At 43.9% G+C, this 12036-nt stretch overlaps 1 protein-coding gene across 1 annotated transcript; it reads left to right on the top strand.

Moving 5' to 3' along the window:
- Positions 1–51: 51 nt before the first annotated feature.
- Positions 52–10714, top strand: nae1 (nedd8 activating enzyme E1 subunit 1). The gene is made up of 20 exons (XM_048262978.1): positions 52–175; positions 1398–1501; positions 1616–1676; positions 1863–1893; positions 2009–2080; positions 2198–2277; positions 2617–2726; positions 3372–3481; positions 3873–3935; positions 4037–4100; positions 4469–4560; positions 4691–4750; positions 5033–5166; positions 5569–5644; positions 5915–5954; positions 6674–6760; positions 7275–7367; positions 7455–7569; positions 9228–9277; positions 9643–10714. Exons 1-20 carry the CDS (start codon positions 54–56, stop codon positions 9750–9752), a joined length of 1674 nt encoding a protein of 557 aa, XP_048118935.1. The 5' UTR covers positions 52–53; the 3' UTR covers positions 9753–10714.
- The last annotated feature ends 1322 nt before the right edge of the window (positions 10715–12036 follow it).

Below are 12036 nucleotides of genomic sequence, written 5' to 3'. Positions count from 1 at the left end.
ATAAATTGAAATTACAAGTAACATTTGGCGAATGTGCTGTTAGTAATCAAAGTATGAGAGCGACGAATCTGTCAGTGGAAAGACAAGTTGTAAAATTGGCCACCACCGGTTTAAAACTGAGCAGAATGGCAGCCACTAAAACATCTAAGGAACAAAAGTATGACAGACAGCTGAGGTAACGATAAATACGTTTATTTTATTATTATTATTTTGCGTCATCATGGCAAACCTAAAGCGTATTAGTTTATTATTATTTTTTTTATCAATGCCCTGGTGCGATGGGGGCCTGATCAGGTGTTGTGTTATAGCAGTTATCTTAGCCTGTTATCGAGCAGAATAACTTTACCATGTTTAAGATTATTTTTTTTTTTCACTTTTTGTCCTGCAAAGCTATGCTACTAAACTTGCTGACTAGCCAAACAAATATTTGGAGTGAAGCGAATTAATAGTCTAATATTAGACTGTTCTTACTTGCTCGCTAATTTGCTAGCTGTCTTGATGTAACGTTAACCCACGGTGAACCATTGGAGATAGATACAAATGACTAGCAAATGTTACCCAGGCCAGTGGAGGCTACATGGCACCTGTCAGTATTCAAAACAACATTAATGTTTTTGCCCACAACTTATTCCACCGTTCTTGCACCTCACCCCTTCCCCAAGTCAAACATTATTGTCAAGGACAATAGTCTGTCTCCCTCTCCACCCTCTCCATGTTTGGGTACTGTCTGTCCACGAGCCACTTTTTACCACTGTCTTGCTGCCTCACTGTTTGTGTGCTATATTAGCACATATGCATAACCCCTCCCTCCATGCCGCAGCCGGATTGTGGCCACACTTATATCTTAATATAGGAACTAGTGATAGATAGATAGATAGATAGATAGATATACTTTTTTCTATAGTTTCTTTTATATTACCTTGCCTACTCTGATATGTCCATATTTATTTTATGCTGGTCTCTAGACTTTATTCTTGCACTGCTGGACTTACTCATTTGCACCATCACCATGACACTCACTCACACAGAGCACCTTACCTTACTATGCACAGAGAATCACAGGCTAAGTCCCTGCCTCAGTCATTGCAAGCGTCTCTTAATTATTCACCCACTATGTGGATACTGTTTTTAGAATTGATTTAGATTAAGTGTTATTTAGTATAATTTGTATTTTAGTATATTCTTTATCTTCTACTGTCCTTATTGCTTAGTTGGGTTTTTATATTATACTTTTAATTACTTTTTTTCTGCTGTTAGTGAATGTGTGTGTGATGTCTGTATGCTACTGAGACCTTGATTTTCCCCTTGGGGATCAATAAAGTATCTATCTATCTATTTATCTATTATGCAGCCTACATTAGACTTTATGATTGTGCTGATTTTGCTGCTGTTTATAGGTTATGGGGTGACCATGGCCAAGAGGCTTTAGAGAACGCCCACGTATGTCTGATCAATGCCACTGCTACTGGCACAGAAATACTCAAGAACCTGGTCCTGCCAGGTACAGATTGTTTTTTTTTATCCATTCAATGCATTTATTTTCTAGAAGTATGGGAGTATGTTGATGATTAACTCTCAATTTCTCTTTCTCACACGGCCTTCTCTGTCTTTGCAGGAATTGGTGCCTTCACCATCGTTGATGGCCACAAAGTTTCAGGGGAAGATGTAGGGAATAAGTATGTTGACACACCCTTCTGCAGCAAATCTGCTTTTTAAGGTTATGTTCATTGGCAGTGCAGTGTAGCATGCTTTGCCATACTTGGGTTTACCCACCTGGTGTAACCACTACTACTAATTCCTTGAATCCCCTGAACCCTGTTCACAGAGAAACTGACTTTTTCCTCTCATTGGTTGTATTGCAGCTTTTTTCTCAGCAACAACAGCATTGGAAAGGTATGCATCACTGGTAATTGATCTCAACACTAAATCAGTACAGTTACCCCTGGAGCATGAAAATCTGATTTAAATGTGGTATGAAGTCAGACTGATATTCACACTTTTTCCGTAGAATCGGGCCCAGGCTGCTACTGAGCTTCTCCAGGAGCTGAACAGCGATGTGTCGGGGAATTTTGTGGAGGAGGTGAACACGTGTCTGTTTTTGTCACTGCATGTTATCTTTTATTTTATTTCATATATTCCACTGAAAGAATGCAAGGAAGTGTTCGTCTCAGTAATAAATTGTTTCTGACCTCTTCAGTCTCCTGACAAACTCCTGGACAGTGAGCCAGAGTTCTTCCACAGGTTTAGCCTGGTGATTGGAGTTCAGTTGCCTGAAAGGTCAGTGTATTGTTTTTTTTTTTTTTCAATTATTATTATTTATTTTCTTTTCCTTTGGTGTGCTTCTGTAGACAATCTTTCACTGGTGACTATCTTTTTAGTTTGACGGTTCTTGCATCTTGCTTTATTATGTATTCAGTGTCTCCGTTGAAGTTTTTGCTGTGTGTGTGTGTGTGTGTGTGTGTGTGTGTGTGTGTGTGTGTGTGTGTGTGTGTGTGTGGGGCCAGTATGCACTCCCTGACTGTGGTAACCGTGACTAATGACTCTTGCATTGTTGATGTTGGATCTGTGTGCCGGTGAGTTGTGTAAACGTGTGTGTGTGTCCTCTCTGTCCTACAGCATGTGTTTGAGGTTGGGCGCTGTCCTCTGGAACGCCAGCGTTCCCTTCCTCGTGTGCAGGACCTATGGTCTCACTGGCTACATGAGACTGGTGGTTAGAGAACACACAGGTATGACATGCAAGAGAGATACAGTCGTGTGTGTGTAAAAAAATGCATGTGTGTTTGCATCTTGTCCATCGGCATGTGTGTGTGTGTGTTTGTGCGCACACACACGTGTGCATGTGCGTGTTCTTATTCCTCTTGGTCAACAGAGTGTGCCAAATGTCTCACCAGGCTGTAATGCCCTTTGTGAACTGAGCTCACTGTTAGGGGCCTTCATAGAGCTTCCTAGGTCATGGTGAGTGACTCAGCCCATTAATGATCAGTAAGGGTTTATTAGTTTCCTAGGTCATGCTGAGTGATTTGTTTTGTAAAGGGGTTATCAGTGTTGTATAGCATGCTGCTTCTATTCTTCATTTTTAATTGCTATTATCAGTCAGTGTTGAGAATTCAGCCACATCCTTTTGCAGATTGATAATAACCTCAACCTGGCTATAACCCACACTATAAACCTAAAAACCCAACCTAACCCAACCTATAACGCACACTACAAACCTAAAAACCCAACCTAGCCCAACCTACAACCCACACTATAAACCTAAAAACCCAACCTATAACCCACACTATAAACCTAAAAACCCAACCTAGCCCAACCTATCTCAGTAGTTACTCTGCACACCACCCCATCAGTGTGATCCCATTCTATTCCCACAGTTGTTGAGTCCCACCCAGACAACGCACTGGAAGACCTGAGGCTGGACCAGCCTTTCCCTGAGCTCAAGCATCACATTGAGTCCTACGACCTGGACAGCATGGAGAAAAAGGTGAGGATGACCCTTATGCTATGTTTCGCAAGAGGAAGTGAATGAGATTCAAACAGTCTTGCATGGTGGGATTTAAACTTATATATCCGGCCTGTTAGGGGCAGCCGTGGCCCACTGGTTAGCACTCCGGACCTGTAACCGGAGGGTTGCCGGTTCGAGCCCCGACCAGTGGGAACGGCTGAAGTGCCCTTGAGCAAGGCACCTAACCCCTCACTGCTCCCCGAGCGCCGCTGTTGTAGCAGGCAGCTCACTGCACCGGGATTAGTGTGTGCTTCACCTCACTGTGTGCTGAGTGTGTTTCACTAATTCACAGATTGGGATAAATGCAGAGACCAAATTTCCCTCACGGGATCAAAGGAGTATATATACTTATACTTATGTATCTTGCCAGGATCACAGTCACACACCATGGATCATTGTCATCGCAAAGTACTTGGAGAACTGGAGAAGTGAAGTATGTGTCTGTTTATTGTTTTCCAGTTTACCCCATTTTAGAATCAGTTATATATTCTAGTGAACAGCATGGTTTTATTTACATTGCTTCATTTTTTACAGCATGATTCTCAGCTACCAAAGAACTACAAAGAGAAGGAGGCCTTCAGAGAGCTCATCCGGCAAGGTGAGTTGGATGAAAATGCATTTTCCTTTTTTTTTTATAATATAAAGTTATGAGTGTCAGCACTTTACAACTGAAGACACCATTCATACTGAATGCTTACAGAGGGAAAATAAGAGCAATGTTTAAATTACATTTCTCTCTAAACACGAACATCAGAAAGAAAAATAAATAAATAAAAGGAAAACTCCAAAAGTTGATTTCCCTCCTACATTTCATGCTTCCCTCATAATACCAACCCCAAAACACATTTTCTGAGAAGAACATGTCAGCTCTTTCACAGGAGCAATGCTGGCTTATATGAACATCATACTGATGTTTAATGGTATTGATTCATGTTGCTTTTTTGTTCTTACTTGGTTCCCCACCAGGGATCTTGAAGAACGAACATGGAGCGCCTGAGGATGAGGAGAACTTTGAGGAGGCCATCAAGAACGTCAACACAGCCCTGAACCCAACTAAGGTTCCCCTGAATATGCTCCTTCTTGATAAAGCTTTAAAGGACATCTAAGGGACACTAAAGCTTTAAAGAACACTTTTTGTTCCGTTCACTGATCATTTGCGTTTGTCCGTCTCTGTCCGGCGGCTTGTAGATCACCAGTGCAGTAGAAGACCTCTTCAATGGAGAGCAGTGCAATAACATCTCTGCCCAGGTGAGTCCCAAAGTCTGCATGTGTAGAACACTTGCCAGATGGTCTAAAAACAGTCTCTCAATTTGCAAACAATTCAAGTCCACGGAAGCTGTTTACTACTAGGTACTAGTGAATTCCAAGAGGACAGCATGATTATCTTTTTGTTCTCCATCAATTCATTTGTGTTCATCAGCTAAGGAAATTTCATTTCTTTTGTGTGTCTCTTCTACTGCTGTGCTTCTGTAACCTGTGTGTGGTGTGTGTGTGTGTGTGTGTGTGTGTGTGTGTGTGTGTGTGTCCCAGACTCCACCCTTCTGGGTGATGGCGCGGGCGGTGAGGGAGTTTGTGAGGAATGAGGGGAATGGCTGCCTGCCTGTGCGTGGCACTATCCCCGACATGATCGCTGACTCACAGAAGTTCATCAACCTGCAGAATGTGTAAGTGACCAACTACGCAAGCACAGGAACACACCCAAATGCATACACACACACACACACACACACACACACACACAAACACACACAAAATAGTACCAGAGTATAAAGACCTAGAGTAAGGACTACATGTTGGGCTTAATGTAGTAAAGCGTGCGGTGACCTGTCTGAAGTAGACTTGATTGGACGACTCAATCTCACGTGCAAACTCCTGTTGGACCATCCTCACACAAGTATGACATCTCATACTGAGTAGTATGGGTACATCCAGACGTCTCTGCAGCTGAAGTGTGTGTGTACGGGTGTGTGTGGTGTGTGTGCGTGTGTGTGTGTGTGTGTGTGTGTGTGTGTGTGTGTGTGCACGTGTGTGTGTGTGCACGTGTGTGTGTGGTGTGTGTGTTGCAGTTACAGGGAGAAGGCAATGCAGGACGCTACGGTCGTGTCCAAGCACGTGGAGTCTCTCCTTCAGTCCGTTGGAAAGGTAGGCTGCTCTCCTTGTGTCTGTGTGTGGCATGCTTTCATCTGACACCTCCTCACAAGGCTGTATTGAAGTTTGGAATGATATTTAGATGTTCAGAGCTATTTTGGGAGATAGCCTAACATCAAGGAGGGATGGGAGTGTTATTTATAAAGTTTCAGGATAAAACAAAAGGGGCCTCTCTCTCTCTACCTGTCTCCCTCTCTCTCTCTACCTGTCTCCCTCTCCCTCTTTCTTTCTTTCTTTCTTTCTTTCTCTCTCTTCACTTCAAAGCCTACAGAGAGCATTGCTGAACAGGAAATCAAGTTATTCTGTAAGTACAGCTTTCAGCACACACACACACACACACACACACACACACACACACACACACACACTTGTGCTAGTATATACACTTGCACAACATGCACACTCGTTCCATGCATATTGAACAGGAAGTTTCTGGGAAGGAGACGAATGGCTGTGCTGTGCTGAATCCTCTAAGTGGTTTAGCGTTGATGTTGATCAGGTGTGCCTATGAACTTGTGCAAGTTCCCTTAATGTAATATGGCCAATATCACAGGCTGAGCATAGGGGTGCCAGGTGGACACCGACACTGACACACACACACACACACACACACGACACTCACAAACACACGCTTCATGTAGAAAGGGAGGTGTGTGGGGAGAGGAATGGCATAATGGCCATGAATCTCCTAACTGGTTTAGCGATAACCTAAAGCCTGCTGTTGGTCAGGTGACCTGTATGGAGTGTGTAACGTCCTCTAATGTAATATGACTTAAATCCCAGACTAGACTGGCAGGGGTGGCAGGACACTGATAAGGGTACACACACACATACACACACTCCCAGAGAAATTCAGTGTGCTCTTTTTACAGTATGTACGTTTCACTCAGGTATCTTAATGTCTGTAAATCATATCTGGCAGATTTCCTCAGGTCTGTGGTCCAGATTGTGTCACTGCGTCCAGGTGTGTCTTTCTCTGTGAGATTGTTCATGTGTGTGACAAGGTCATGTGTCCCTCCCCAGGCAAGAATGCAGCCTTCCTCAGGGTGGTGCGCTGTAGGTCACTAGCAGAAGAGTACAGTGTGGAGACCTTCAACAGAGACGAAATTAGTAAGTGCTTTAACACACACACACACACACACACACACACACACACACACACACACACATACATACATGCACAGATATACGCAGCTGTCATATATTGTGTGTTATTTCTAGTCCGAGTATTTGTATTTACCCCTGGAGGTCCACCTCCATGCTACATTGTTCCGTCCACTTTGAAGTGGGGCCCGTGAGCGGAGCTGAGCTGAGTGAGTCGGCTCGGTGTGGTCAGACGAAGCACACTACATGTCCGAGTGAAGCTATGTGGGCCAAACCCTGCCACCACTAGTCCTCTGCGAATCTCACCTGAACATGAGACGGTGCTTGTTTACAAGTGATGAGTATTAGGCCATGAGAAGGCACTCTTACTCTGATCCTCCTCATTGGGTAACAGGGATTGTCAAAACTATTCAGTAGATTTACTGTGAAATTCTGGATGGTTACGCCTGCTGTGGTATGCCATGGCAGCTTGGACATAATCTGCCTTTGTGTTTGTGTGTGTGTGTGTGTGTGTGTGTAGCATCCTGCATGGATAACCCAGACAGTGAGATGGTTCTCTACCTCATGCTCCGCTCCATCGACCGCTTCTATCAGCAGCACTCCCGTTACCCAGGTAACCTCCTGCTTGACTACCGCTAGTCTAGTGCTTGAATCTGTCGTGTGTGTGTGTGGTCCTAAAATGCTGTTCCCTTCTCCTCAGGTGTGTATAACTACCAGGTGGAGGAGGACATCAGTAAGCTGAAGGTGTGTGTGAATAGCCTGCTGCAGGAGTGCGGTCTGAGCGTCAGCGTCAAAGACGACTACATCCACGAGTTGTGAGTTCCTCTCCTGTTGACTCGTAGCAGACCACGGGGGTATTCCAAGTACATGTTTTAGTGACCTGAGTAAGTTAACTCCAAGTAGCCATACAGCTCTTCTATTAGGAGGTTTACCACTTACCCGGAGTTAACTTACCCAGGTTGGTCACTAAACCACGTTCTTGGAATACCCCCCAGAGGTGCATTCAAAGATGCAAACAAAGGCAGGCGTTCACAAACACTTGCAAAGGCTCTTTCGTTTGCTTTGAGTTTGCCGTGAACGTCTGCTAACACTAAGCACTTTCAGATATAACCTCCAGAGTATATGCGGAGGTTTGTCAAACGGAGGTCCTACCCTTCGGATGATTCAGATATGATGCTAACCTGCGGACCTTATACGGACCTATGTGTGAACGACATACACGCACATTACAGAATCTCCGTGTGGTTGTCGAGTGAGGGGTGGGGGCTTGTAGAGTTCACAAGATTCAAGATATGACGCAGAATATATATATGAATATATAGAATATGTGTGGCCGCTGCCTGTCACAGCTGCTGTTTGTTTACAAAGTGATTATGTAGGCTAAAGAAGAAAAATCTATTGTGTGTAGGCTAATACTTGAAGTAGTCACGTAAGTGCGCACTTGAAATTGACCTACAGTATTTGTATGTGTGCTTCGAATAAACACATTTATCTGTTTTCAACGTTATGTAGCAGAATTACTTGGCTATGAAACCCCAAATCTGGTTTTCGTTGGAGAGAGAGAGCATGCACAAACTTTATGGTACCAGCCAATTCAGTAGGCTAACTCAAGACTTCAAGGCCATCATATACAACGTTTTTAAACAACAATCAAAATACTAACATAACAGGGAAGTGGTTCGTTTTTTCATGGTTTATTTTTTCCAAAAGCATCCTCTCCCCATGTGTCTATTGCATTTCCGTAAGGAGCTTGGAACAAAGTTGGGTTTTCTTCGTTTTCATTTTCTCTAGGCATATTTATGCTCAACAAATATCAACAATACTGTGAGCTCAGCAGTGAGGTCATGAGAAGGCTATCAATGAACAGAAAACCGACCGTGTTGGCTAACAATTTATTAAATAGGCTACTCCTGTTATTGTCGTCAACAACGTCGCTGTAGGCTACTGTCTTTTCAGCGCCTTCTACTTATATGATGATTCAGTCTTTTGAATTAGTTTGGCCTTGCCATGCAGTTGTAGGCTACAACGTGTCTCTTGCCGTTCCCTTCATGTGTTATATCAAAATGCTGTTTGCCCTCATGGACAGTAGCTCCGTGATGTCTGCATCTTTCCAGGTCGGAGATTTTCTGGACAGCACTATGGCACTCCATCATAACACTGGCATTTAAGTCAGATCTAACCACATGCACCGTTTAACATCCGCAGAACCTCCGGTCTTACACGTATGTCTGAAAGCGCTTACTCAAACGATCTGATGAGAAAGTTCTCTGCAAACATTCATGGACACTGGGAGCTATGCAAATGGGTTATTTAAGAATTTGGACTTAAATTTAACAGGAAAATGGTAAGGAAATGAAGGAAAATGTGTTTGTCTCTAATATTCACAGGTTTTGAACGTACCTCTGATCTGACCATTATTAAAAAGGGACATTTGGGTGATGTATCATTTTATGTCTGATCCTCCTTCTCACAGCTGCCGGTGTGGAGCTGCTGAACCCCATACTGTGGCGGCCTTCTTGGGAGGTATGCACACACACACACACACACACACACACACACACACACACTTGAATTTCCCCTTGGGGATCAATAAAGTATCTATCTACCTACACACACACTTGTGTGGCTTGAAATTTGACCATACAGGGAAAAAGAGTAGTAATCTGTTGCTATCCTACTCAGATGTGACCATGTACTCTGATCGCATCAAGGAACATCAATAAAAAATCGGGGGCGAAGTTTATGACAAAATTATTTAGAGCTTACATGTACAGTACATTGTGACATGTTATTGCCCAAAATGTCTGCCTGCATATCTATGTCCAGTGCCCCCTCAAATTGTATAAGTGTGTGTGTGTGTGTTGTGTGTGTGTGTGTGTGTTATTCAGGTTCTGCAGCTCAGGAGGTCATCAAAGTCATCACCCACCAGTTTGTCCCATTTAACAACACGTTCATCTACAACGCCATGGCCCAGACCAGTGCTACGCTCCAGCTGTAGGCTCCGCTGTCGGACCACGCTAGCCCTCCCAACCTTTTCTACTTTCCTGTACAAAGTGTGTGTGTGTGTCTATGTAGAGTTTCAGTCTCCTAGCTCTAGAGCTCTGCTTTGTTTACGTTTAAGTATGTTGTTGGCACCCAAGAATGTTGTTGGTCACCATAAAATGTTTAAAACTTCCTAAAGAGTCATATGTGGCATTTCATACATAGCAACAGTTAAAGGCTACCTTTGTGTGTTTGAAAACAAGATAACAAGGTAGATTGCGCATAAACAGGCTAAGGGAACATGCTATCTATATTATTAAGATATGTTGCCTGCCTCGGCAGATGTCATTCAACAAGTTACCACTGGTCAGCATGTACTAGACAATCCCGTGCTGTGTTGGACAAACCGGCAGTCAGGACATCATTATATCCCAGCCATATGGACGGTTGCTATTGAAAGTGTTGTGATTCACACATATACACACACAAACATATTAACAGACTCAGAAACGCAAGACAAACACACACACACACAGAAACATTTTGACAGACTCAAAGAAACACACACAGACTGATACATACACTTTGCCTTTGAGGCTGCCGTTTTGGAGGATGGCAGCAAAACAGCTCTGGCCTAAATGACATAATCTGCCCGCGCACCCCCTGCCACCCACCTCCTGCCCGCGCCAACCTCCTCATCTCCTGGTCCTGCTCATAACTTGCTTTGACAAGCTGCCCCTCTAGTAAGCTGGCGTGGGCAGATGCGGCAGGGGCCAGGAGATCAGCCTGGTCGTGCTGTTGTGTTTTATAATCACTCGGGGCTGAAGGCAAGCAGACATTTTGGCTGGACGACGGGCAGTCCAGACACGGACATGCTGATGCCTGCCTTCGCACAGGCACGAAGACGTAGAAGAGGCAGTTTTGTTAGTCTTTTGCTTGGAACGATGTACGATGCTGAATAAAAAAACGATGATGGGATTTGTGTCTCTGAGGATATGCGAGTGCACATGTGACTGTGTGTGTGTGTCTTACTGTGTGGCTGTGAAGAGCACATTTGTTTGCGCAGTAGCTGTTTGTTTGATGTTTACACCAGTGTGATTATTGTGTTTGTGTGCCGTTTAGAAAACTCTTATGATGTGTGTGTATGTGTGCGCACCCATGTGTGATCATGCTGCGTTACTCTTTTTAAGCTTTTGTGGTGGTGTGAGTTTGTCCATGTTTGCTGGTGTGTGTGTGTGCAGTGTTTGTGGTGCTTGCGTCTCCCGTCGGGCCAGATTATAGTCTGTTTCCTGAGGCAGGGCGCGGTGCTGTTTGTCTGGGGCCCTTCTATATTCAGTGTGAACTCTGTGGCCAGAGAAGTGAATTACTGCACACTGTCTAGACTTCAGCAGTGTGTGTGTGTAGTGATGGACATTGTTAAGAATGGACGGAACAGAACGTTTGGAATCGTTAACGTGTGGACGTGTACAATTCCGATGGATCTGAATGTTTGGAACCGATTCCCAAGCCTGTGTGTGTGTTATGAAGGATCTATATGTGTGTTCATATATAAGTAATACTATGAGGATACCGGTATACTTACACCTATGTATCGAATATGAATGTCTATCTGTGAACACAGAAGAATCTGTGTGTGTGTGTAAGAGAGGAAGAAAGAGGGGTAGCAGATTGAATCATGCCCATGTGTAAATAATCTCTGTCTTTCGAGGCAAGTGCAGAGACCATCACAAGCTTCCAATGAAGTCAACAGTCAGCATTCACTTTCGCCTATCAACAGTAGGGGGCGATCTTCTCTATGTTTGAAAAGGCCACGACCATGTCAATAGAACTGAAAACCCACCAGAAAAAAAATAAAAGCACCACATATTTTCATCCATGAAACATGCACAGCCTGCTATTGTTGAGTGAATAATTCTCCACTCTTCTCCAGCGTACGAGTGAAGAAAGAAGTCTGTGACGGGCTGGCGTTAATCAGCAGCCTCGCTAACACAGCGGTGCGTTGATCAGTGACTGTCACGTTGTCTTTAAGGCTTGGGAAGGCTCGGGACATTCTGCATTAACTTGTTAATGTATAGGACAGAACACGAGCTATTGATTGAGACATGGCTTGAATATGGGCTTGTCTTGCTAGGCATTTGTATGGAAACTTTTTGTTTGTGTGTGCGTGTGTGACTGTTCGTTGAGAGGCCTGCATGTGAGGTTTCATGCGAGTCTGCAGAATGGGAATATTACAAGGCCTTGCCTGCTGTCCTCTTTCTGGGTTTTGCCTCCGGCTCAAAAGAGAGGAAACAAATGGAAAT

The sequence above is a fragment of the Alosa alosa genome, chromosome 14 (genome assembly GCF_017589495.1).
Source record: "Alosa alosa isolate M-15738 ecotype Scorff River chromosome 14, AALO_Geno_1.1, whole genome shotgun sequence".
Lineage (NCBI taxonomy): Eukaryota > Metazoa > Chordata > Actinopteri > Clupeiformes > Clupeidae > Alosa > Alosa alosa.
This window is presented reverse-complemented; position numbering and strand designations above follow the sequence as displayed.